At 37.6% G+C, this 27,228-nt stretch overlaps 2 protein-coding genes across 2 annotated transcripts in view; one reads left to right on the top strand and one right to left on the bottom strand.

Moving 5' to 3' along the window:
• The first annotated feature begins 22 nt into the window (after positions 1-22).
• Positions 23-22,540, top strand: SASS6 (SAS-6 centriolar assembly protein). Its single transcript, XM_081322657.1, has 17 exons — positions 23-116; positions 3,816-3,876; positions 7,430-7,509; positions 8,222-8,326; positions 10,074-10,245; positions 10,821-10,898; positions 11,360-11,479; positions 11,560-11,751; positions 12,313-12,507; positions 13,341-13,430; positions 13,516-13,695; positions 14,640-14,721; positions 16,070-16,188; positions 17,011-17,136; positions 17,636-17,733; positions 19,737-19,831; positions 20,240-22,540. The coding sequence occupies exons 1-17, from the start codon at positions 49-51 to the stop codon at positions 20,323-20,325; spliced, it is 1,947 nt and encodes a 648-aa protein (XP_081178783.1). The 5' UTR covers positions 23-48; the 3' UTR covers positions 20,326-22,540.
• Positions 22,541-24,555: 2,015 nt separating this feature from the next.
• The window catches only part of MFSD14A (major facilitator superfamily domain containing 14A), a 28,652-nt gene continuing 25,979 nt past the window's right edge, over positions 24,556-27,228 (bottom strand). The window contains exon 12 of the mRNA XM_081325768.1: positions 24,556-26,435. Within this exon, the coding sequence (XP_081181894.1) occupies positions 26,229-26,435 (207 nt within the window). The 3' untranslated portion in view covers positions 24,556-26,228. The remainder of the gene's footprint in view (positions 26,436-27,228) is intronic.

Here is a 27,228-nt window from a genome sequence, read left to right as displayed (position 1 = left end):
CCTGGCTTTCCCCCCCGCGGGAGCAGGGCGCCAAACTCAAAGTGCAAGATGGCGTCGGAGAGCCTCTTCAGCCAGTCGGTGCCCGTGCAGGTGAAATGCCAGGGCTGCGAGGAGAGGTGAGGCGCCGGCGCGGTTTTCTTCCCTCGCAGGAACGGGGTCTGAGGTCTTTGCGGTCGGCTTAAAAGCTGAGGGGGAGATTTTTTTCCCCCCTCCTCCTCTTTTCCTGTCTTGGAGCCGCCCGTCCGTACTTCAGGCCGGGACTCGGACGGTTGGCTTTTCCCCGACCAGCCCGGGGAAAGCGGGGCGGAACTTCTCGTCGGGAGTGGCCTCCGCTTCTTTCATTTTCCCCCGATTCCCCCTCCTCCCCCCCCAAAAAAAAACCCTTTCAAAACAAAACCCCCCCAGAATAGCTATAGGTTTTTGGAACGTGCCCGTTTCTATAAGCCCCTCGCAATTCTGAAAAAAAAACACCACAGTCGTGAATGAAAACTCTCGCAGATTTCTCTCAAGCTCCGGCCGCTGGGAGTGATCAATGACCCTGTCAGGCTTTTCAACTGCTGCGAGCTTGAGGGTGTGTATAAGCTTGGTTTTTGCTTGATTCAACAGGCTGACGAGCTGATTCTGGAAATGTACACATTGTTTTCTTCAACTGTGTTAAGTTGATGGTACCCTGGCCGCTGCTTTTCTAACCTAACACTCTAGTCGCCTGTGATTAATCCTGTGTTTATGATGTATTATAGATAATAAACGGCTACATTTATTATTATTATTATTATTATTATTATTATTATTATTATTATTATTATTATTATTATTATTATTATTTATTGAACTTATATACCGCCCTTCTCCCGTAGGACCCAGGGCGGTTCACAAGGCAATTAAAACAACATTACAATACAAAAAGTTAATAGCAACTAAAATAGATTAAATTATCCTTGATTAAAAATCTAAAACCCCTATAAATCTGATTAAAAAACCCAATTACAATAAGTTAAAAATTAAAAAAATTAAATATGACTGTCTCTGTATAGCAGCTGGATATTTTCAGGTATTTTAAACGTATCTTGGCCCTCTTTTTTTTCCCCTTGGTGGAGCTTCCGTGCTTTTAACAGTTGAATGACAGCCAGATATTGGGCAGAGGGACTCTTGGAGCCGATTGTCATCTTATCAATATCTGTCCCTTGGTTAGTTGTTAAAGCTTTTGGAAGGATGTCAGGGGAAAAAAAGGGAGGGAAAGGAAAGACTCTTTAACCACCTGCTCATGATTTCTCTTAGTCAGTGTGAATTGTTTAGGCAGAGCCACTGGACCTAAGCTGCAAAAATCCCGACAACCACTAAAAGTTTTTGTTGTTGTCATCTGTGGTTGTCTGGATTTTTGCAGCTCAGATCTGGTAGTTTTAATTTAGCAAGCTTTCCTCGTGGTGTTTTTTTAAAAAAATAAATGGTATTCTCCCACAATTTTAAGTGTTTTTTTTAATCCCATTTATATCCCGCCCTTCTCCGAAGACTCAGGGCGGCTTACAATCTAAGAAGCACAAATCAATGTGCTTAGCAATAAATAGCCTTCATTCTATGTATTGCCTGCTTATTAGGGCTTTCAGGGGGCCCCAAGCGGCATTTTTACAAAGTCAGCTTATTGCCCCCAACAATCTGGGTCCTCATTTTACCTACCTCGGAAGGATGGAAGGCTGAGTCAACCTTGAGCCTGGTGGGACTCGAACCTGCACTAATTGCAGGCAGCTGGTGTTATGGGAATAACTTTTGGGATCAGATGTTACCGATTAGTAATTTGCTAAACTTATATGCTGCCTAAGTCTCCATGTCTGTGCAGCTCTCAAAAATCAAACAAAAAAAATAATAGTAAAACATACATTTAAAAAAAATAGGCACAATGAAAAGAGGGGCCTCGGATGTCTCTTGCCAAAAGACTGGATGAAGAACCAGAGCCATCTCACCGTCAGGGAGAACATCATTCTATTGAGAGGGTCTATGTTGCTACAGAGAAGACACACTTCTGGGGTCCTGAGATGACGTTCAATCAAAGGAACCCACAGTGTGCCTACCCTGCAAGATTGAATTAGCTGGGCAAATGTTACGGGAGACAACAGGTGATCCCTGAGGTAATTAGGCCTTAAACTGCATAGGGCTTTATAGGTAACAAGGGTAGCCCTTTCTATCACACCTTGAAGCAAACTGGCAACTAATGCATCTTGCCAAGCAGAGATTTTACAAAGGCATGCTGATGTATTCTGGACCAGTTGAAGTTTCTGGGTGGTCTTCGAGGGCAGTCCCTTGTAGAACATTACAGTAGTCAAGCTGTGAGGTTACTAGGGCATGAGTGACTGTCTGAAGGATAGCCCCCGATGTAAGCGTGCAACTGGGGTACCAGTTGAATGCAGCTGACACCTGCTCTTGAAGCAGGAGCTGCAAGTCTAGCTAAACCCCAGATTGTTTATCACCCTTGAAGTGGGAAGGGCTATCCTTTCAAGGTCAAAGATGGAATATCCCCCGATCTGGATGGTTCAAATGCCCATAGCTACCCAGTCTTCGTAGGATTAAGTCAGAAGCGGTTCCTCTCCATCCAAACCTATGTAGCTTTCAGGCACTGGGACAGAACCTTGAGAATCTTATTTGGTTGCTCTGGAGTTTAAATATTATAATTGGGTATTATCGCATACTGAGGGTGCTATACCCCAAAGTGTCAGATGACTTCCCTTAGTGGTTGAAAAGGAAAGAGAGAGAATAGAATCCTAAAATCCTGGAGAAAGGAAGAGAATCATCATAACATGTACAAAAAATAGTTTGGAAAGTGTAGTTCTCACCTCATGCTGTATGCTATATATTCATCTTTGAAGGGCTCTGATTATTTATCATGTTAATAATTATTTCTATCTTTTCATAAAATTAATGTGAATTAAAAATGGTAAATCCAAGCATCCCCACCTTGAATTTGGGGGAATTTATTACTATAAATTGTAATCTCACATTTTATAGGGCTGTACAGTCTTCTTAAATATTCTATTCAGAACTAACTACTTACCCTTGCAAATGAGTAAGATTGTTGCTTGGAATATTCTGAAACCAATTCTCCATGCTCAACTCTCATTGGGCTTTTGGATTTTTTTCTCTGAGGAAAAAAATATTCCCCCACTTCCCCTTTTTATTCCTCCTCCTGTTGGTTCTTTAAAGTTTGTCTTCCTTGTACATGAATGATACTTTTTTCATGTCATAATATTTATCTGAATATTGTTATTCATGCAAAGTAATGTCTAGTTATTAAGCTGCATTAATAAAAATGACTGGTGTGAGTGGTTATTAATATAGTGATATATAGAATCATAACTGATTATTTAGTGAATTATGTAGCTATCCATCTCATTGAACACAATTCTGGGTGAATCTTTTTCTTATCTAGTAAACGTATACAAAATATGTTGAACCAACAGCAGCTAAAACAATGTAACATCCAATAGAACTGTGAGAATAATCATTTAAAAAATAAAAATAAACATTAAAAAACAAAAGTGCAGGTGAATACAACCATCAAACAATGCAGCCATCTTGTAGGGGCCCCATGGATCCCCAAAGTTGTTGGACAAGTCACATTTTAAGGGCTTTCCGGAAAACTATCAGGGAAGATTGGCTTTATGACAATCATGGTATATTGACTTTATGATAGATATAATTCTGTGCAAACTGTCTTAATGGATCACCTTTACTTGAATTAAAATACAACATTCCATTTATCAATTGAAGAATATATTGCTGTTACTTACGTCAATATATTGAATGTACTTTCATGTATTTTGCAGACGAATAAAGGTCCAAGTGAGTGTTGAAATGCAATCAACAACAAATCCCATTCATAGGAAGGTTTGTATCTCCTTCATTATGCATTGTGCTTTCAATTGTTACAATAAGTGATCCTGCTTAAAATTTTAACTAACTTTTCTAACTCTGGCCAAGCATATGCCTTGATGAGCAATAGACTTTATTGATCATTGAATAATAATATGTCATTACTACAGAAAAGAGCAAGGAACCTATAAAACTGGAAGTAATATTCCATGATAACTGTACATTGGCAAAGTTGAGACAAAAATGGGGCCAGCCTAATCAAATCATATATTTCCAAATAACGTATTCATTCAGTTTCTTTTCTACCCTTCGATTCGATACCCTCGCACAGTTTGCCCTCCCATCCTTTCACTTGGCCTTCTCTACATCATCGTGATTAATTTTTCATCTGTATTCCCTTCTCATTTGTTTAGCAGTTTTGAACTTTGGTATTGTCTGCTGAGAAAGCTGTTGTTTTTTTCTTATCAATTTAAAATATACAAAATATGTTGAACTGTGAACAGATCACTCCAGAAAACTGGAATATTATACAGTAACAAAGTTGGAAGGAAACTGAGGTCTTTTAGTCTAGCAGGAGACCCCATACCATTTCAGACAATAGTTGTCCAATCTGTTCTTGAAAACCTCCAGTGCTGAAGCACCCACAACTTCTGGAGGCAAGTCATTCCACTGATTAATTGTCTTAACTGTCAGGAAATGTCTCCTTAGTTTTAAATTACTTCTCTCCTTGATTAGTTTCCATCAGTTGCTTCTTGTTCTGCCTTCAGGTGCTTTGGAGAATAGCTTGACTCCCCCTTCTTTGTGGCAGCCAACTAAGATACCAGAATACTGCTATCATGTCATCTCTAATCCTTCCTTTTATTAAAGTAGACATACCCAATTCCTGCAACTGCTCTTCATATGTTTTAACCTCCAGTCCCCTATTATTGCTGAAATCTCCTAGAAGATCATGCTATTCTAGGAAACAATTCAAGATGTTCAACTTACAATACTGTCGGTGAACAAGGCCTGTTTTGGGGGTTACACCCTCCCCTTTGGAACACCTCAGACTGCTTTCATGTAATTTGTTTCACAGACTGATAACATTTCAGTCTTTAAGCAGCCAGCTGTAGGTTTCTCTGTTATTAGTAAAAAAAAAATCCTTGTGGCTCACAGAAAGATCATTAGAAAGAAATTGAGAAACTCTCCACCATAAAGTAATGACAGAGTGAAGTAGTTCTAAAAGGAAAATAGTTCAAATGCTGAAATTCTTTAAACTCATTTTAATAACTTCTTTAAAGGAAAAATTGCTTGAAATAAATACTTTGAAGCAATTGCCAAAACCCTGTCATTCTAATCTGTAAGATTTACTTTAAGAATGCTGAGTCTGGGAAGAGGTCCCCATGGTCCTGAGGGAAGCAATGTTCCAGACTATTCTAGAATGTTCTGTTTCCAGTGACAATTTTTGTACTTCATTGTGATTTATTGTGGATACATAAGCTGATAGTAGAATGTAGTAGCTAAGACTTGGACTTTCATGAGAGATATTGGTTTAAGTTTCCACTCCACCAAGGGTTCACTGGTTAATATAGGCCAGTTTAACCTATATTTTAAAAATGCTAGTTTTTAGATCCTCATTTATTCATCCATGAACTCTTAGAAAATAGACGAGACATAAATGGGGTAAATGTACAATAGAAAAAGTGAAAAGCAGCATAATAGGTGAGGATTCTTCAAATTATTTATGTTTACTACATAAATTTTCTCTATAGGTTCTTCAGCTGATTGGAAAAAATAGTATTTGTTGATAGCAGTCCCACAACCATAGGTTCTTTTGAGGAATGGTGCAGAACACATAGTAGGGGTGACATTTATTTCCCTTTATTATAGAGGAAGTGGAAGTGTTGTGTTGTACTTATTTTTATCATTATACTTAGATATCTTAGATTTCTAAATACCTTATTCCTTTGTTTCCGTATCTATGCCTTATTTCTTATAATTACACCTATGTTTTATTTCTGTTTGAACATCTTATTTGTTCTGCTATATCTATATCTGTGTTTCTGGCAAACTACTTCTGAAATCTTGCCAAGAAAACTTCAGGTTTGTCCAGGCAGTTGCCAAGAGTCAACACTGATTCAAAGGCACACATTAAAAAAAAATCTCTTTCTGGGCTAATTCTCCCTCCTCCTTTTCAAACAGCAAATGTTTTAACCTAGACTGTGTGATGTCCTTAGAGCACTACTGTTTTTGACCCTTTCTGGATCTTTCACTGGCAAACTAGCTACACTGATCTTGGTTGTTTTCTTGCATATGTTTCATTACCCAAACTAAGTAATATCATCAGATGCAACAAAACAGTTAAGCTCAGAGAACACCCAAGGACCCCTCATTTCAGCCCCGAGCTACAAATATTCTCCTTTATTGAAACTAGCTATAGCTGTGCTGCGGGACCTTCCAGTCTTACTGAGGTGAATATGATTGTTGGGCTGATGTTGCAGCTAGGCTTCTCCAGGGCCTCACCACTAATGCCATTTAACCATCTCCCTAATGCTAGTCCTCTTCAAGGATGCTTTCTTGCCATTTATATTTCCTGCCCTGCTCTTTGCCAGAATCTTGTGGAGCCATTCTTCTCTTTCTAATAGCACCCTGAAAATCACCAGTGTTTTTGGTTGCCCTGTCAATCCTATGCCATGCCTCATTTCACTCACCTTTCACAATAACACAATAACTAGTGGTAGCTTTTTAAATAGTTGGTAAAAGAGCGGAATCTGGATCAAAAGCTCCTAAACCTCATTCTACACCTGTACCCTAGCATAAATTTTATTAAAACAATGCCATTAAAAATCCATAAAATTGGAACTTGTAATACGTTGTATGTTATCTGCTGACTAAGGATCAAAGTTACAGTATTGATGAGCCTGTTTTCAGCTTTGAACTCTGGAAACAAAGACCCTGTGGAATGGAAAAGACCAAGAAATATGGGCTGGGCCTTGGAAAAGAAGTTGATGGATCAGAGAGGAGGCTTCCATTTTTTAAAATCCCATTTATATCCCGCCCTTCTCCGAGGACTCAGGGCGGCTTACAATCTAAAGCACAATGTGCTTAGCAATAGCCTTCATTCTATGTATATACCTGCTTATTAGGGCTTTCGGGGGGCCCCAAGCGGCATTTTTACAAAGTCAGCTTATTGCCCCCAACAATCTGGGTCCTCATTTTACCTACCTCGGAAGGATGGAAGGCTGAGTCAACCTTGAGCCTGGTGGGACTCGAACCTGCACTAATTGCAGGCAGCTGGTGTTACTTAAGGAGGCATTAGCCCACTGCTCCACCAAGGCTTCCATTACTTTACCTTCACTTTAAAGACCGATTCGGATAGATTCTGCAGTCAGACGTCTCTTTTGAAATATTTAGGAATGAGGATTGCTCTTAAGACTTCATACTTTTGCTATTGTTTTGTGATGCTCAGAGGATTTGTATGTTGCATAGAAGCTTTCAGCGTTTTATGAGTTATATGATTTGGTACTATTGAAGTAATTCTAGAGAAATACATTTCTTAATTTTTGAAATTAACATTGTCTTCCTTCAGGATTTAGTTGTTCGGCTAACTGAGGATTCAGATCCCTTTTTCCTTTATAATCTTGTTATTTCTGAGGAAGATTTTCAGAGGTAGGTTTTCATGAATGTTCTGATTTTTTTTTATACATTTACATTTTAAGTACACTATCCAGCATTAGTAATAAAGGATATTGGTACAATAGGCTTGCTGCAAACAAACCCACCCACCCCAATTAATCTCTATAATGTTAGGATTATGTAAAGTATATAACTCAGTACTTATATGTTGTTTGGTATGTTTACTTTATTTCCTCTTTTTGCATGAATCATGAATACTAGCCTTAGTCTACGGATCTACGTGGATCTATTTAGGCCAGTATTTTTCAAACTTGGTAACTTTAAAACACGTGCATTTCAGTTCCCAGAATTTTCCCAGCACACTGCCTGGCGAATTCTGTGAATTGAACGCCAGGGATCTTAAAAATTGCCAAGTTTCACTGACAAACATTGATTTAGACTTTCAACATTTTAAGGCACTCTTATTTCTGGATCATGTTCTAGGAACTAGATGAAAACTACTGGGCTAAAAATAAATAATGCTAGAAAGGGAAATGAGTATTACTGCAGTAATAAGTGATTAATTGAAATGACAGGTAAATTGTGCTAGCATTCCAAAAGGTTATAAGAAAATTGTTTTGTAATTTTTTTTCAGGGCCAAACACTTTAGAATTCTTAGCTTTTGAAAGAAATGTCTTGAGGATTAGCTGCTCTTACACACATTACATTGGTAGGTGTATTTAATTTTTTCTTTTTCTCTATGTAGCTTAAAACTCCAGCAAAGTCTTCTGGTAGATTTTTCTGCTTTTCCTCAGAGATTTATAGATCTTCTTCTGCACTGTATCCAAGAACAAGATAAAGAAATCCCAAGGTTAGTAATATATAAACAGTACTTTATATCATCTTCAAATCAAAGAATGTAAATAATATTTGTAAATCAATCATTTAGAATGTCAAGTTCAAGAAAATAAAACTAAAATTAAAAAAAAGGAGAGACAATAGGATCATTTGCATTTGTTTGCTTCTAGAATCTTGATGGCTTAGAGCAGGGGTAGGCAACCGTGGCTCTTTTACAACTCGTGGACTTCAACTCCCAGAATTCCTGAGCCAGCCATGGAATTCTGGGAGTTGAAGTCCACGAGTCATAAAAGAGCCAAGGTTGCCTACCCCTGGCTTAGAGCTACCCTTATTTGTTTTTTTTAAGGGGCTGGCTATTCAGGCAAAAAGCACAGCCAGTAGTAGTATCTCCATCTTACAGGTAGTCCTCACTTAATAATTTGTTCAGCAACTGTTCAAAGTTAGGATTGTGTTGAAGAAATGATACTTAACGCCTGGTCCTCAAAGCTACAACCGTTACAGCCTCTAGTGGTTACGTGGTCAGAATTCAGGCCCTTGGCATTGTAACTACTACAGGATGAGTTTCAACTCCACCCCTCCCTTTCTATCCCTCACACACACACAAACAGAATTTTTTTTGTTCTGCCCTGTGCTCTACTGCCCTGCCATCCACAGCTGACTTTTGCCATCTTCTTCCTCCCACTGCTAATAAACTGCACCTCGGCCTTGGTTCTTCACAAGGCAGCTGCTGGCTGCATCTACCCTTCTTTCCGAAGCTGCACGCCTCCTTTATAAGGCCTTGCAAGGCATTCCGAAGGCTGTAGCTGCTTCATGAAGGCCCAGGCTGGACACACCTTGTCAGTCAGAGGAAGAAGGCGGTATACAAATCAAATAAATAAATAATAAATAAATAAATAAATAAAAGTCAGCTGAGGACAGCAGAGCACAAGGTGGAGGAGGTGGCTACTACTGGGACTTCAGGCTGGAGAGCCGGGGTGGCTGTAGCTAGGGCAGCTGGGCCTTTGAAGCAGCGGCTGAGGCTTTGGGTTGGCTGGCCATGGTATGGAGTTTATTTATTTATTTATTTATTTAATTGGTTTTATATACCGCCCTATTCCCGAAGGACTCAGTTGAGGCAGTACGTATTCCTTGGTGGCAGGAGCTTTGCTAACTGCTCTAGGACTGAAGTAGAGGCCTGGGGCAACAGAGGCAGGGTGAATTTGCTGAAGGTACTGGGCCTCTACCTCAGCCCAGGTGCCACTGCCTCCAAGCAATGCCACTATGCAAGGCAGCCAAAATGTTCTGAGGCAATGACAGCGTGTGTGTGTGTGTGTGTGTGTGTGTGTGTTATGCCATGGGGCGGCTTCACCCTATGATGTTGGGATGGTAGCAGCTGGGCCTTTGTGGTGCTGCGATAGCTGGTCATGGCATAGGAGCTTGAGGCGGTACCCATTGGTATCGGTGGAACTGGTGGCACCGGGGTTGAAGTAGAGGCCTGGGGATAGCGGTTGTACTCTAAAAATCCCCAAAAAAACACCACGGTGTTGAGTTTTATCGGTGCACTGAAAACTATTTGAGGCTACTAAAAATGTTCGTGAGCAAACATTTCCCATTCTTCCTTAGGGATTATAAGTAGCTTTGCCCTTTTTTGAGGAGGCAAGTATTGCTTCTGTACTAATGTACAATAAAAGCAAGTTAATAATGAGCTGTAATCACGCAGCAGCAAACTCTGCGGTTCCACTGAGAAGCATTTTGTTATGTGTGATTTTTTTTATTTTTAGGTTTTTGCTACAGCTGGTTTCTTCAGGATCTAGTTTGGATCATACACCCTCATTTCTAAATGTGGTTGAGACAAATCCATTTAAACATCTTACCCATTTATCACTAAAATTCTTACCAGGAAGTGATGCTGAAATCAAGAAATTTTTGGCATCCTGCCTCAAATCTTCTAAGGTACAATGATAGTTTCAGTTACGTATACATAGATACATAGGTAGGTGTGGCCCTTTTTTGGCAATAATAATTTTTGGTCATTAAGAGAAGTAAAAGATGAAGTTAAATGGGACATGCTACTGAGTTAAGGCTCACTAATATCTTAGCTTTAAATTTCTTTGTATTTTTAGAATTGATTGATAGCAATACAATGAAATCTTAGTTTAACAGACCATTTGAGAGGTAAGGGATGTCTTATTTTTGACTGTCCATTAAATCAACGGAAACACCATCTGCAGTGACAGGAAAATTTTATCCATTTAATCCAAAGTCCTTTGTTACTGAAGTTTAAATTGAAATTTCATCTAGTTTCGAATGAATATTCTAAAAATATTTTAAAAAAACCAAACAGCCTGTGTAACTGCTGTAGTGTACAGTAAATATGCTTGCAAAAGATGTGCTAAATAAGGCAATCTTATAGTACAAGCTTGTGCATGACTGATAAAAAAAGTCCTCCAATGTCCAGGAGAATATATTACAATTAAACACTTTGTAGACTGAAAATATATTGACGTGAAACTTTCAATTGCTTATAGGAAGAAAAGCTATTGCTAGAACAAAAACTTAGCAGAACAGAGGAGGACCTTACAAGACAGCTGAATTATACACAGCAGGTAAGAGCAAAGCTTCAGTATGCCCCAATTTACAGAAAACCAATATAAATATATTTAACTATTTTAGCTATGTTTTATCAAGAGTTTCTAACTATAGAGCTAATGGAACATATATTGCTGAACTTCTGTATAGAAATAAAGAAAATTTTATCAGAATAGCAAATTATAGCAAAATTAACGAAGTGTTATTATATTTTGAAGAATAACAAATTAACTGTAACAAGCTTAAGTGGGTGAAAGCCTCATTAGAGGAAATTCATGTTTTAATATGCTACAAAACTTTTTAAAAGAAAACAATTTAGACATACAGGATTGTGAAGGTATACAGAGCAATATTTATATTGCTATATGTTTTAAATAGACAAATAAGACATTATGACTGTGGTCCTTTAATAAAACTTTGTTAGAGTTAAATTTTAGGATTATATGAAACCCTAGTGACTGTTTTTTCCCCCTCTTAGGCCTTGTCAGAAAAGAGCAGAGAACTAGATAATTTAAGAAGCGAATGGGCCTCCAAGATAGCATCATTGAACAGCAAACATACTCAGGAATTATCAAATGAGAAGGAAAAAACTCTGCAGGTATGTAAATAATACAGTGTATAAAACAAGCGATGCCTTTTAAAATTAAGAATTATTAAAACGCTTTCTATTTTTCATAGGCACAAGCACATTATCAGCAACTGAATGAGCAACAGAAAAGAGACTTGGAAAACTCGCATCAGAAAACTGCCCAGCAACTGCAGAACAGGCTGAAGGAGCTGGAACTTGCTAACAAAGACTTAATGGAAAGGAGATACAAAGGCGATTCCACAGTCAGGGAACTTAAAGCAAAATTATCAAGTGCAGAAGACGTATGTAGCATTTGCAGTTTGTCTATTTACAGACCTGATTTTCATGACTTACAATTTCTAGTTGTATACTTTATAAGCAATTAAAAATACAGCAAATATTCCCCATTATAATAGGTGAATATAATGCAGCTATATGCTCTAAACCAGGGGTGTCAAATTCAATTTCATTGAGGGCCACATCAGCATTGCGGTTGCTCTCAGGGGGCTGGGTGGGCGTGGCCTACTGGGTGGGCGTGGCCTACTGGGTGGGCATGGCCAGCTCTACATCGTTCGCATCAAGGGTACCTATGGGGGCCTGGGCAGGAGTGGGGCAGATCTGTGGGTCTCTGGTAGAAGGAGCGTCTCTGGGCCAGGGTCAAGGCAGTGGGGGCCGTTCCCTCACTGTTTCCAGGATGGCTTCACGGGCCACATGAAACCACTTCGCGGGCCGGATCTGGCCCCCGGGCCTTGTGTTTCACATGTCTGGTCTAAACAATAGTTGCAGTGTATACTTTTACTTTTTAAATCAAGCTTCAATCTTTAAAGTACTTTAGAATGCTTTATTTTTTTCCAATCGATAAGGAATGCCAGAGAATGAAGCAAGAGGTTCTATCCTTACGTCGGGAGAATACTACCTTAGACGCAGAATGCCACGAAAAGGAGAAGCAAGTTAATCAACTGCAAATGCGAGTTGCTGTTTTGGAACAAGAGATCAAAGATAAAGACCAACTTGTTGCTAGGACAAAAGAAGTATTAGAAGCAACACAGGAGCAAAAGGTTCCTAGCGTTTTTCCTATAGTACCATTATAACAAACACAGTCATTAAAGTTCATTATGATCTAAAATGTTACGTTACGTGTTGGGCTAAGTGTATGTGACTAGGCACGCACTGTCTGATTTGCAAATAAAAAAAGCTCCATTGGGGGAGACATGAACATGCAGGTTTTACCTGCCAGTACTTGTTTTAAAAAGCTAGGTTGCTTCATGATTTCAGGAGGAAGAAACTTGAGCGTTCATAGCCATTTTAAAGCAGTTTATCATACTCTGCCTCCTTAACTCAAAATTATTTTCCTGGGGTTTTATGGCTACCTTGCAAGCCAAGGGAAAAACATAGCTAATTGAAGGAGACACCTTTTTGATTTCAGCTTTGGAGTATAGAGCATCTCTGTGTATTACCTATAAGTTTTATATTATATTAAAAGTAGAGCCTTTGTGGAATTTTTGCCTGTTTTTTTATTTTTTGTTTTTTTAAATTTTGAAAGCCTATTTTAGTGCAACAATAGAACACAATTTTTTGACAATCTGAAGCTTCTTTGCCAAACTAGTAATATGGTTCATTAGAACCTGGCTGTGTTTAGAAACACATTGTATACATCATCTTCCCCCATCCCCAAATTATAGATTGTAGAACATATTGCTGTATCATGCATTATTAAACATTTTTACAGATATTTAATAACACATTAAAGTTTCAAAGTGCTGCTGGATTTACGGACTCCCTTATAGGATTTGCAGAACTACCACCTCCTTGCATATTTGGAAACCAACACATGCAGGTTTTCACTCTTATTTGTTACATAATCTCCCTAACATTATATACTCTTTAAAAGGCAAACCTGGAAGAAAATGCAGAAAAGAAACAAGTTCAGATAGGAAAACTGGAAACCTCACTGAAAGCTCTATCAACTGAGTTCCTTAAGGTTTGTTTAAAGATAGCATTCCTTTTTATGATTATGGTTTGATTTCATCCGATCATCATTTAGTATTCTATAATACTATTTCCAGGCCAATGAGATAATAAAGAAACTGCAAGGAGATGTAAAAACGCTAATCAGTAAGCTGAAATTGAAAAACACAGTAACAGTTCAGCAAGAAAAGCTCTTGGCCGAAAAAGAAGAAAAACTGCAGAAAGAACAAAAGGATTTACAGGAACTGGAAAGTTCTCTTCGAGAAAAAGAACAAGAGGTAACTGGAGAGTCTTGCTTCTAAATAGCAAATGCTTAAATGCTAAGTTTTCCTTTCATCAGAAATAATGTTTTCTTTTTTCCTATAAACCCACTCTTCTCTGTATTGAAGCAAAGACCATTTCTTGGTCACCTTATGTCCGTGGTGGCGAACCTATGGCACCCGTGCCACAGGTGGCACGCAGAGCGCTCTCTGTGGGCACGTGGGCCATCGCCTCAGTCCTAGGCCTTCAGCTGGGTCAGTCCTAGGCCTTAGTCCTAGGCCTTTTCGCTTTAGGCCTCTGCCGCCGTGTGCAAAAAAAGAGAAAAGGTTCAATCAATAAATAAATTTCAGCTTCTTGCGGGGAAAAAAAGATCTCTCAAAGTTGGAATTGATTGATTGAACTTTTTAGTCCCACCCAGTCTGCCGTTATCGCTGCAGCCACGCCCACCCAATGGGCCACGCCCACCCAGTGGACCACACCCACCCGGCACCTGACGATACATAAGTGGGTTTTGGGTTACAGTTTGGGCACTCGGTGTCTAAAAGGTTTGCCATATGTCCTTGTCATTTTCTTGAGAAAAATGGTCTCTTAGCAAAATGAATGATTATTATTAAGGAATGATTTTCCTATTTCCCAATTTTATTTACTGTCCTGGATTTTCCTGGTGGTATCCCATCCAGGCATTAACAACACTCGAACCTTCTTTTCCGTTTTTTTAGAATCAGATAATGGTAATTAGATGCTACCAGTTGCTTTGACATACCCGGAAGTATTTTTGTTTTATGGTCTTGAAAATAACAATGCCCATAGATTTATATACATTTATTTATTTAGATTTCAAAAACAACTTATACAATGATGATTATTTAGGAAAAAGGTCTTCTGACATTAATTTTGAAATGCTGTTTTGCTACTAGGGATAAAAATATTCCAGATAACTAATAATATGAAAACATTTCAGATATGCAAATTGCAGGAACAGTTAGAGGCTACAGTACAAAAACTGGAAGAAAGCAAACATCTCCTGAAAACAAATGAAAATGGTATGTGACTTTCTTGCATTAACTACTGTAATACTTTCAACTGTATATTTTAGTATATAGAATTTATTAGAAGATATAGTCTTAGTTTGGGCTAGGCATTTTCTCTGTTATCCATTTGTTTAGGCAATGATTGTGAATGTTGGATTTAAGATAAAGATGAATAGTTCTTTTTTAAATATTTGAAGAATTTTTGAGGGTAGGGATATTGTAGAATGATTCTGAGGAATGCCAGTCTTATTTTCCCTCCTTATAAATATTCATTTGTTTTGTCTGTATTAATGCAACCTGTGCATTTATTTCCCCCCCCTTGTAATAAATAACAGTGATACATAGAAGTTCCATCTTGTCACACAGGATTTATCAGTTCCTAATTGTATTAAAAATAAGATTGCAATTCTATAAATTTGTGTTTGGGAGTGAACCTCTATAACTCTGTTCTTAATATCTGGACCGAGATGCTTTACGTACGGTCACTCATGCGCTCGTCACCTCCCGTATAGATTACTGCAACACTCTCTACATGGGGCTGCCCTTGAAGACCACCCGGAGGCTTCAGCTGGTGCAGAATGTGGCCGCGCGGGTTGTGATGGGAGCATCCCGATACTCCCATATTACACCCCTCCTGCGTGGGCTGCATTGGTTGCCGGTTTCCCTTTGGGTGAGGTTCAAGGTGCTGGTTCTTACCTATAAAGCCCTACATGGCTTAGGCCCGGGATATTTACAGGACCGTCTGCTGCCAGGAACGACTTCCCATCGCCCTGTGCGCTCACACAGAGAGGGCCTCCTCAGGGTGCCGTCGGCCAGACAATGTCGGCTGGCAACCCCCAGGGGGAGGGCCTTCTCTGTTGGGGCGCCTGCCCTCTGGAATCAGCTCCCCCAAGAACTTCGGATGGCTCCAGATCTCTGGTCCTTTCGTCGCGACCTAAAGACATACCTTTTCCAACTGGCCAAGCTGGACTGAAGATGGGGGTTTTAATTTTGTTTTAATTTTTATTGGTTTTTAGTGGGGCTTTGTAAATTTAATCTCTTTTAATATTTGTATTTATTGTTTTATTGTTGTTTTATTGTTGTTAGCCGCCCTGAGTCCTTCGCGACATAGGGCGGCATATAAGTCCCATAATTAAATTAAATTAAATTAAATTACATTAAATTACATTAAATTACATTAAATTACATTATTAAATTAAATTAAATTAAATATAATTAAATTAAATTAAATTAAATTAATATAAATGCATTGGTTTGACTTTGAAAGCGTATATCCAGCCACATTCAGAATTTGATTTTGACTTTGTTTTAAAATTAAAAATATTTGGGATGAAAAGTGAAGTGCTTTTTTTCTTTGCAGTCATCACATGGCTGAATAAACAATTGAATGAAATTCAGATGACAAGGAAGCAAGAAATGCTAGGGACATCTACTTCTAGCAACACTGTTTCAAGAACTGGCAGCTCTCCTCATAGTATGGTAATAGTAAAATTCTTGTGTATTCATCTTTGATACTGACCACGTTGCTGTCTTTCATAGTTTAATTTCTAAGTAAGAAGAGAAAATTCCACGAGAGTGCACACTTTGCATAAATTCTTCAGAAATGGATGGGTCGTGGGGCTTAGTTGGAATTGAGCTATTTTCCTTCGTCCTGATAAAAATATGAGGCTTGAGATTAGCATATTTCCCTCCATTTGCTTCCTTTACCATCCTGTCAATAAATGGCAAACTTCTAGATAGGGTCAGAGAGGAGAGCAAATGCTTCAGCCTGGGGTTCAAACCAAGCAGAGGATCTGCATCAAGAAAATTAAATTTAAGGTAAAGGTTAAGGTTCCCCTGCACATGCGTGCTAGTCGTTTCCGACTCTAGGGGCCGGTGCTCATCTCCGTTTCAAAGCCGAAGAGCCAGCGCTTGTCCAAGGACGTCTCCGTGGTTATGTGGCCGGCATGACTAGACGCCAAAGGCGCACGGAACACTGTTACCTTCCCACCGGAGTGGTCCCTATTTTTCTACTTGCAATTTTAGGTGCTTTCGAACTGCTAGGTTGGCAGAAGCTGGGACGAGTAACAGGCGCTCACTCTGTTACGCGGCACTCGGGATTCGACCCGCCAAACTGCCGACCTTCTGATCGACAAGCTCAGCGTCCTAACCCACTGAGCCACCACATCCCAAAATTAAATTTAGACCTAGGCAAAATATGAACTGCAATATATGAAGTGTAGTATGTATGAACTTTGACTATGCTTGCTTTAAACAAAGACAACAGGTATGAGTTAATTTGTTTTTTGGTTTTTTTTACAGGCTGATAATAGGATTACGTCTCTAAACTCTGGGCTGAACTATCCCATCTCCCCCTTGCTAGCTTTCCAAAGCTTCCCAGAAGCAGCTGCTGTCAAAAGTGCCAACCAACAGATATCAGGAACAAAGGCAAGGAATTTAAGATGTTTTTTTTAAAATAAGGTTCCATTACGTTGTATCAAGTCGTGTCATTTCCATTTTATTGATTTTTGCCCAAAACAAAATCCTCCTTCACTTCTTCTGCTATTCTGGGTGACTACCATCTGTGGGGAAAAACATAACAATTAGGGATGAGCAATTGAAAAAAATAAATCCTAAAGGCTCCATATGTCATTCAGAGTTTGTCACCCGGTTCCTGAAGTACGGAGCTGAATGGCCAAAATAATCCCAGGGTCGATATCCATGCAGTTAACTCATAAGGCTGCAACTTATACTTTTGTATTTATTTATTTTTTTAGATTATTTATATCGCCAACCTCTCAAAATAATTGACAGTTTATACTATTCAGTCGTTAAACATTTCTGTAATCATATGTATAATTTTTCTTGCATGTAATATTGTATGACTTAAGACTTTGATAGGTAAAATGGCAAAAAATATAATGCTGAAAAAAAATTCTTTTTCCAGCAGGTTCACTTCAATGTCCAGCTCTCAGAAACAAACAGAGGTTCAGATGCCCAGCCAGGGATTTCTGGGCTGATAGGTCATTCAGCAAATAAAGAAAAGTAAGCAGTTGAGAGTGGACCTGAGGAGAAAACTGGGAGCATTTAAAGAGAAGGTGGAAAGGCCATTTGGAGTTGAATAGGAAGGCAGACTTGGCAACTGGGAGGAAGCAGAACTATCTGGGGTAGAGGCCTAAGGGTGGAAGGAATGTGCAGAGTGAAAGCAACAGTGTCACTTCCGGAGGTAGTCGGTATTCTAAATGGAAGAAAACGCATTATTTCTTCCAATGGCACGACATCAGAATTTCCCTTTTCTCGATACTAAGATGGTGTGGGAGCCACCAAGGCAAAGATTCAATGCACCAGAGAATTCAGTGTGGGAGGTCTAATAGGAAATGAAATGCAATTAATGTAAGCCAACATTCTGTCGTGTTCTAATTTTCCGTTCTAACGAGAGCCATGTATTTACCTATATATATACTCACTCTGAAGTCATAGGAAAATAAGGACTTCTAGTAAAGGCTTACATGAATGTAATTGCCACCTGGGCAAACTGTTGCTATTGATGTAGAAAGGACAGATGTGATTGATGAACAGGTAGAATAGTTAATCTGCTTCTAAAAGGATGCACATTTTCAATTCCAGAGGAGAAGCCCTTGACCTGAATTGAGTGCAAAAATAGGTTTTCTCACTACCTTTTGGAAAGAGGCATTGCCTTCACATTTGTTCTTCTTTCCACCATCTCCCCTCTAGACATAGTTTTTAAGTATTTAAGTTATTCCTCTAATAAGGAATGAACTATGAAGTTATATATATATATCTGAAAGAAAATTAACATCAAGTTGACATATTATTCTCTCCATAGTACTGAAAAAAACCCCTAATGTTCTTTTTTTCTTTTTAAGAATAGCTTGGGGTGTGTGCAGGGAAATGTTAGTACGTCTTCAGGCAAACAGAATATATCTTGATGAATTTTAATAATGATTCAGGTTATATGATACCCGCAGGAATACCTTTTTGGGGGGAAATTAGGTCAGTGAAGAAACATCTAAAAGCAAATATCTGATTTTTCCAGGGACTAGAACATTTTTTTCATTTTCCCAGAGTCTAAGCAGAATGCCATCACTTCATGGAACATGGCTCCTTATAACAAAGATGCCATAGGAACAATTATAAAATATACGTAAGATCCTTCATCTGTCTGACTGGATCTCTTAAATTTTGTCAGGGCACTGTATATCAGTGCTGTAATCAGTCATATGCCACTCTCCACCTTCTTTGTATGATGTTTCAAAAAGATGATGATATTTAAGTATGATGGAGGCCTGACGAAGATGAGATGGTCTGTTCGATAGTAGCAGAAAAACCAGGTTTCCAGAGACAAACTCTTAAGGAATTAATATAGTCACATTAAACTTAAGGAATTAATAATAATAATAATAATGTTGGAAGGGACCTTGGAGGTCATTTAGTCCAACCCCCTGCTCAGGCAAGAAACCCTATACCATTTCAGGCAAATGGCTGTCCAGTCTCTTCTTGAAAACTTCCAGTGTTGGAGCATTCACCACTTCTGGAGGCAGGTTGTTTCACTGATGAATTGTTCTGTCAGGAAGCTTCTCCTTAGTTCTAGGTTGCTTCTCTCCTTGATTAGTTTCCATCCGTTGCTTCTTTTCCTGCCTTCTTGTCCTGCCTTTGGAAAATAGCTTGACTCCCTCTTCTTTTTGGCAACCCCTGAGATATTGGAACACTGCTATTATGTCCCCCTTCGTCCTTCTCTTCGTTAAACTACACATACCCAATTCCAGCAACTGTTCCCTATATGTTTTAGCCTCCAGTCCCCCAATCATCTTTGTTGCTCTTCTCTGTACCCTTTCTAGCCTCGAATATACGAATTTCTGTCCCCAGGGTATGATTTTGAGGTCAGCATTCATGAACTTGCTGTCTTAAATAAAGTAATTCATAAGAGATCTGCAATTGCATTTGAAATTCTTGCAAATTTTCATGGAAACTTAGAAAGCTCTTTAAAAGATGACTGCTTACAACAGTTATATTTCCTTTTGATTTAGTGGTGAAAATGTGGGATTGGATACAAAGTATTTAAAGAAAAGGGAAGATAGCATACCCTTAAGAGGGCTCAATCAAAACACAACTCAAAACACAGGTAAATGTGTATACATATATATATATATGTTAAGTATTTGTCAAGGCTTTTTGAATGCACCTTGCTAATTAACTCTTTCATTCCTGTTTTGGCCTGTCTCAAGGCTTATCTACAGGATATAGTCAACTTATGACAGCTCATTATTTGTGCAAATTATTCAAATTGCTAATAAAGAATTTGGGAGGCTGAGATGATCATTTCGAACTCTTTATGTTCTCATCAGTCACTCATACCCTTTATCTGAGATTCGAACCTGGGCTGATATATATATATATATATATATATATATATATATATATATATATATATATATATATATATATATATATTTATATAATTAAGATAAAAGAATTTTCTCAAAATCTCTGAAAACTTAAGATATTTCAAGATCAATTCTTATCATTGCAGGATACATGAAGTCCTCTGCACCCAAAATGCAGATTCCATGCAAGTCTGCAGCACCTTCTAAAACTTCTGCCTACTTTCCTGGATAGCACATTGTAATTAAAGGTTTATAACAATTTTGACGTTTTTTAAACAATTAGCATTTACAAGCATTTGTTTCCCTTTTGAAATATCAACATTATCAACATCAACATTAAATAGATTTCTGGGTACTAAAGTGATCTAGTTCTAAGATGCTTAAATTACTGTTTTTCTATAATATGAAGTGAATATTTGTCTAATGGATAGACATCTAGACTCCTAATTGGTTCTTCTCTTAATGGTCCGTTTACATTTTTGCTTATGCAAGGTATTTGTTTTCAGTTTCAAGAACCAAAGATGCACTATCCGATAAGAAATGGCTTACTGTTATTTCTATGCTAGAAGTTTATGGAATGTGGGGCTCAAAAGTGAAGAAATTGTGAAAGGCTTTGTTTGCAAAATTTTGGAGCTCAATTTTTCAGAGTCTACGATTCTGCAGGGAATTCTTAAATTCAGTGCAGTGCAAATAGATCTGCCTTATTGTTCTAACTGTACAATACTGCAATCTCAGGGAGGGGTATGGCAGATGGAATAGGGTATGAGGCTCCTGGTTCTCCTATGTATGTCAGCCTAAATACGCATAAACTTTCACACAATCTTTAATTTAGCAGTTTCAACATATCAAAAAGAATGTACAGATAGTTAAAATTGTTTCTAAGTTGGACATTTTCCAATTATTTATAGATTTAAAGTTTTTATAATGATGCTACTACATGACCAAACTACACATTTCCAGCTCAAATAGCAAACTCTGCTGTTGAACCATTAGGGTCTAGCTTGAATAGCAATGGGTCTCTTGGCCATAAGTAAAAATGATTATTTGATGGATGTTTGAAGCAATTTTTAAACACGGTATTGTCTGGTTTCTAACCATGCTGGTAGAAAAACATAAGCTGGTTCAGTCGAGTTCTTTTTGTTACCTTTGGAACGCATTTGAATCCAGGTATGCGAATTGATTTTATTAATTTTAATGGAACTATTAATAATATTTAGGAATGTAATACTAGTGCCCACAAATCTATCATAAATATTAGAATATTTTAGAATACCTGTGTTGTTGGTTAACAATATCTGGACATTTTGTCCAGGGTTTAGAAAGTACTTAAACCACCGATAAATGTTGGTGTATTTTTGGCAAGGTTTTCCCTCCACTGTACATATTTTTGCCCTTGAGTGTAGTTTGCTGTCTGAACATAATGGGTGCCTTATTTTAGCATTTAATTTTGCAACATATATTTAAATTGAAATGTTATTGTCTGGAACCTGGTCTGTTGCATCATACATAATGACTAATACTTTAAGCTGTGATCTAATATAAGAAAGATTAACAGGATAATGTTATTTTTGCTGCTATTCCTTTGAAATGTGCAAAGCATTTTGCATTTAGAACAGTTGTTTTGAGAGCTGTTTTGAATGTGAAATGCTTTGCACTTATGCTGTTCAGATGTTTTTAACTCTAGATGGTCTGCTCACATAGATGTAAAATATTTGGGTTTCCATTTGCGAAGAAATTATGTTTCAATATGTTGCATAACATTGGTCTGTGGACCGTGGGAAACAAAGTCTGTACAGCGTCTTATATTTAGACCTCTTGCTACCGAGTTTTCTTTACTGTAAAGAGTGATGAGGTTCAGGTGTTCTTGCTGTTTTCGACCATAGGGATCCCTGTGGAAAAATGGATGTAAGAATATGCTAGAGCTGCATGGAAAGATAAAAATCACGAATCTTTCTAAACTGGAGTTTGCAGTGGGACAACTGTACCTCTAAATGAATCAAATCAGCAAAATTTGGCCCATCTTAAGTGTTATGAAATGCAGGGGGAAAAGTTTTAGCATGCTGTAAGAACTTCATCATAATTATAGCTGGAAAATTTCTAGATATTAGTCCCATATAATCTCCTTTAATGGGGTTTTATATTCATACTTTTTTCCAAACAGAACTGCTCTGAATATCTTGTAATTTTTTGTCAAATATACATTTAGATAAATAAACTTGGTAATTTAAAGTGTGAACTGAAATCCCTTCAATTGCTTGGGTTTAAAAGTTTGAAGACATTTTAAGTGATTTGGATTTAGTTACTGGCGTTTTGGTATATGCGTATATACGTAATTCTGTATATTGAGTGAAAAAGAACTCAAATCATTTAAATGTGTTTTTGCACCATTATCTGCAGTGTAAAATTTGTATATTTGTCTATAATCTGTTCATTTTAATAAAACTTTTACACAGATGTTTAGTTTCTATCCAGAGTCTAAACTTCGGCTTTCTTAATATGGAAAAGGAACATTTCTATTTATGGTACAGTTACGATTTTAGAAAGTGAAGACTAGAACAGGGGTGGGATGCCAGCAACCGGTCCACACAAACAAGCGAAGCCCCATCTGTGGGATGCAGGCAGTATACAAAACCACGCATTCTCCAGTCCGCGGAAGAAGCTGTCCACAGAACCAGTCCCTGGTGCCCAAAAGGTTGGGGACCTCTGGACTAGAGGGCAGTCTTTGTTTCACTCCCTTAAAAAGTTCTCTTTTGCTTCACATAAAACCTTGATAGGAATCACCATGATAGTTATTAGAACTTAGTCCAAATTTCTAGACTAAAGCTCTTACTTTTGTGTTGTTAATTACAGAAAAGTGGATAGGTCTTGACGACTTTCATATTAGGAACTGACATTCTTTCCTGGTTCCCATTCTTGTTGGAGCACCACTTAAAGTTCTTGTTTCTTAGAGTAAAATAGCATATAAGAGGGGATATATAAACATTCATGTGGTGGTTAGGGTGCCAATTACCTACAATTGAAGGACCTGTTTTTCCAAAAATTGTCTCCAGTGACATAGTCATATGCAGGCAAATTAGAATTTTTATGTTACCACCTGGAATTATAGAATTATTCTCCTTCCCCTACCACATAAAGTGATGTTCCAAGAAGCTAGTAACAACAAAATATACTTATAACAAAAACAGGTATCTGCTGGTGAATCAGCTTTAGTACTACTTACTAAATGTGCCTAAGCTACCTTTTGTGGTTTTGAGAGCTATTTAACATGTTTTCATCAAATTGCCTGTAATGGCAAGCACAAAAATTTTAGTTCGGGTGTCTGTTAGCAGTTTTTCAAACATTTAGTGCCAAGCCACATAGGGCTGATTTATAACCAGTACTTTATCGGTGTAGGCAAGAATTAAGTCAGTGGATTGGTTTAAACACGTACTACACATATTCATATCAGTAGATTCTATAGGCAAGGTAGTATTTTTCAATTTAAGAACGTCAGTTGCGTAAAAAGCACACTATACCAGTTAAGTCAAATGTCATATAATTGTTACCGGATCCAACTTGAGCGGAGAAAAAATAAGCCTGTTATTTGTGGTAAACCTCATGATTTAATATGCCTGAATACCCAGCTGCTCAAATTATAGAACTGACCTTAAAATGTAGTTTCCTACTACTATTTTCTTGTTTCCAGAGGCTATCAAGCATTTAAAGCAGGACCAAGAAAATAGTCTAGTATCAAATGAGTTGTGTTCAACATATGCTAAGTTTTTCTTTGATTCATTTCTGATTGACCAGAAAAATCCCGTTGCGTGCGTATGCACACACAGAAAAAACTCCATTCTCACTAAATGAAGATGCTAACTTTGCCCATGTAAAATCCGTTTAAAAGCCTGCTCTGTCCAAGTACATCTAGAAGACTGGGTACTCACTAGAATGAATGCTCCAATTTAATGGTTAATTTTCCATGCTCCTATTCTAGAATGTATCAGAGTTCTCTAAAATATAATAAGAGTCAAGCAGTTTACATGTTAAAGTTTTTGTTGGTAAAGAACTACTTCAGTGCTTTTCTACAAAGCTGCAAAGTAACTGGCAAGCTATTTTAACCAGATTTCTCAAGAAAGTGCAAGTGAAGATTAAAATAAAAATCCAGAGCAGACCATATAGTAAGTACTACCTTACCCAGTAGTACCTGAATTTTAGTGACTACAAAGAATTACCATTAAGATCTTAATATGCTAATGCTAGCTCGTGCAAACCTTTCTCTGTCCATTCCTCCCATATTTCTATTAACAGTAACTTAGTTTATACATTTGCTAAGAGTTCATTTGTACTATGTATCAATCCAGCCTTTTTTAAAAGATCTCAAGGAAAGAGTAGGAAAAAACCCGAAAGACAAGCCACCGGCCTCTTATTATGTTTCTACATCAATACAAAAATAAAGTTTAATAAACTTGGATCTAATATCAGAAGCCATTTTTTAATGCAATAAAACCAGTGAAATGGGATTAATGAGAAATGTTCTAAAGAATCCTTAGTTAACACTGGGGAAAGATGCCTTCCTACAGGCTAAACTACAGTACTTTGTTTTCTTATTACTCAGAAGTGAGCTATCTTTGCTGTAACCTTACCCAGAGAAACTATACTAGCATTATGCAATTGGAATAAATATATGTACTGTCCAAAAAAATCCTTCAATATTCACACAATTATTGCTTTCCATTTTTCATCTGACACAATGTACATTTTGTTCCAAGTGCTAAGGCTAAAGAAATCTTAATTAAAATTCCAGAAAGTGTTTTTCTAGGTACATAAATTCTTTTGATAAAAATATGTGTATATCTAGAACAAAATATGTGATATGAAAGATGTACAATCAACTACATTGACAGTATATTATACCAAGTATATCATTTTTAAGAAATCACTAAAATATTCAACTTTTATTAACAGAGTATTTACAATTTTTCAGCTTCTATTCAACCGTGGTGTGTTTTTTTTAAAAAAACTTAAGCAATAACCACAGCACAAGATGAAAACATTGTGAACTATACAATACTTTATACACATTTTATACAAAGGAACACTTAAATAATACAACTGGACACAAAAATATACACTTTTAGAGAAATTCACATCGGTAATTGTATAAAGCTCTCTCCTGTACTGTGGTCCTGAAAATGCAGGACTACCCCTTGGCTCTGAAGTGTTATTTGTGACAATCCTAAAAGGCCACTATAGAGCAAGAATTGCCACTTGAATTACTAGACAAGAGTATTTACTAGCCTGTCATACCCCCTACATATGTAATTTACAAATAAAATAGTAGGAAAAGCTAATCAACTCTCATTTGTCCTTGGTTCAAACAGCTATTCATCCTGTCAAGTAATAGAAGTGACAATCATGTATAGAGCACATCAACATCATCAAGGCTGTCAGCTTAGAGTTGAGTTTGTACGTTCAAGTGTTGAGGTCCTTATGCAAAACATCCAAAGCATAGTGGTATCAAATTGTATTCATGAAGGTAGAGTGTTGGAGCCAATAGTAAAATCTAGGCTCACACTACAGAGAATTAGCAGAATAATGCACTTAAAGTGTTCAGGATGTGTATTCAACACATGATTTGTGTTAGTAAAAAAAGAGGGGGAAAAACCTGTCAGACATTGATTTGAAAGTCCAATAGCAAACAAATTCACCTTCCCAGCCAAGTGCATCGATGTTAAGGCTTTGAATCCATCTGACCAACCATTTTACAGACAAAAGAGATACCCAAATTCTGCTTGTATGTCTCACTGAGACCAGCATGAAGAGAACGAAGCTTAACACCTTCAAGAAACTGATGCAGGAACACATGCTGATACCTTGTATATACATATATAATTTTGTTCAAAATTAAGGAGATTTAATATATTTAGGACTTTTGACAAAAATCCTAGCTTCTTTTTAAAAACCAAAGTAATTTTAAGTTGTAACTTCTTTGGATGATTTTTCCATTTCCTGTTTGTGGTTCTTAACAGTTTTCATGCAAGAGACCCATTTCTTAAGAACATCTTAAGAAATGACAATTTCAATGAAAATGGAATGTGTATCCAGAACTGCAGGTGAAAAAATAAAACTTGCTCTACGAGTCCTTGAGTTTTGTCATCATACATTTGTGTCCTGTAATAAAGGTTCTTTGGCCTCTCCAGGGGCCTGTGGGCTGTGTGGATGTCCATGTCCACCACAGTGTTTTTTCCAGCTGCCAGAGCGAACATTTAAATTGGTATGTTCAGGAATAAACAAGGCAACGAGGAGAGCCAGTAATACAGAACATGCGCCAAATAAGAATGGAGGCCCAGGAATGATGGAATTCTGGAAAGAAAAACAAAACAGCCGAGTTAGCATAAGACAAAAAGTCAGCACTTTATAGTTTATTTAGTTAAATTATGGTTAGATTATCTTACGCAAGAATGAAGTGGAGTGTGAACACTTTTGATGTTGCGCTTCGGTACCATGAGCTAGCTGTTTCTTTCCCACTGCTCCACTCATTACTTCAGAGATTTCAAATTACTGAACTCCGATATGGTAAAAATAGATAATAATCCTGTTCAACTCTCCTTTGGCTACATGGCTTAAGTTTTTTTCATCTCCTAAACACTTTATGTGGCATAGTTAGAGAGCAACATCTAAATCCGAAGCTGCATATATTTTGCAAAGATGGAACTGTATCGATATTCAGGGAATTAGTTGATTATATTGCAGTCCACATATAAAACTAACATCCTCATGCATGCAGGGTTTGTATGGTTATGTAATGATACTCTTGTTATTTCTTTTCTGTAGGTAAGTCATCACTTGTCTACAGGTTGCACTGTTAATTTGGCATTCCACCTGTGTCCCATCAGATGGCACTATTTCAAGGAAGTGTTTCCCCCCAACATGTGGGATACAGGAATACCATTAGGGAAAGACAGTCCCTCAAATAAGCAGCATTTTTTTGTACATATTATTAAAATACCAACAATTAAACAATTAAATTGTAAGCCACCCAGAACTTTTGATGAAGCTGATGGCCTCAAATTTGAATTAAATAAATAGCTCAGTGCATGCACATTGGGCTTTAGGTGATAAAACAGCAGGTTGGATTGCAAACCAAAGCTATTAC

Source organism: Vipera berus, assembly GCF_964194415.1.
Source record: "Vipera berus genome assembly, chromosome: 3".
NCBI classification, from domain to species: Eukaryota; Metazoa; Chordata; class Lepidosauria; order Squamata; family Viperidae; genus Vipera; species Vipera berus.
The sequence above is the reverse complement of the archived record's forward strand: the minus strand, read 5'-3'. Positions and strand labels throughout refer to the sequence as shown.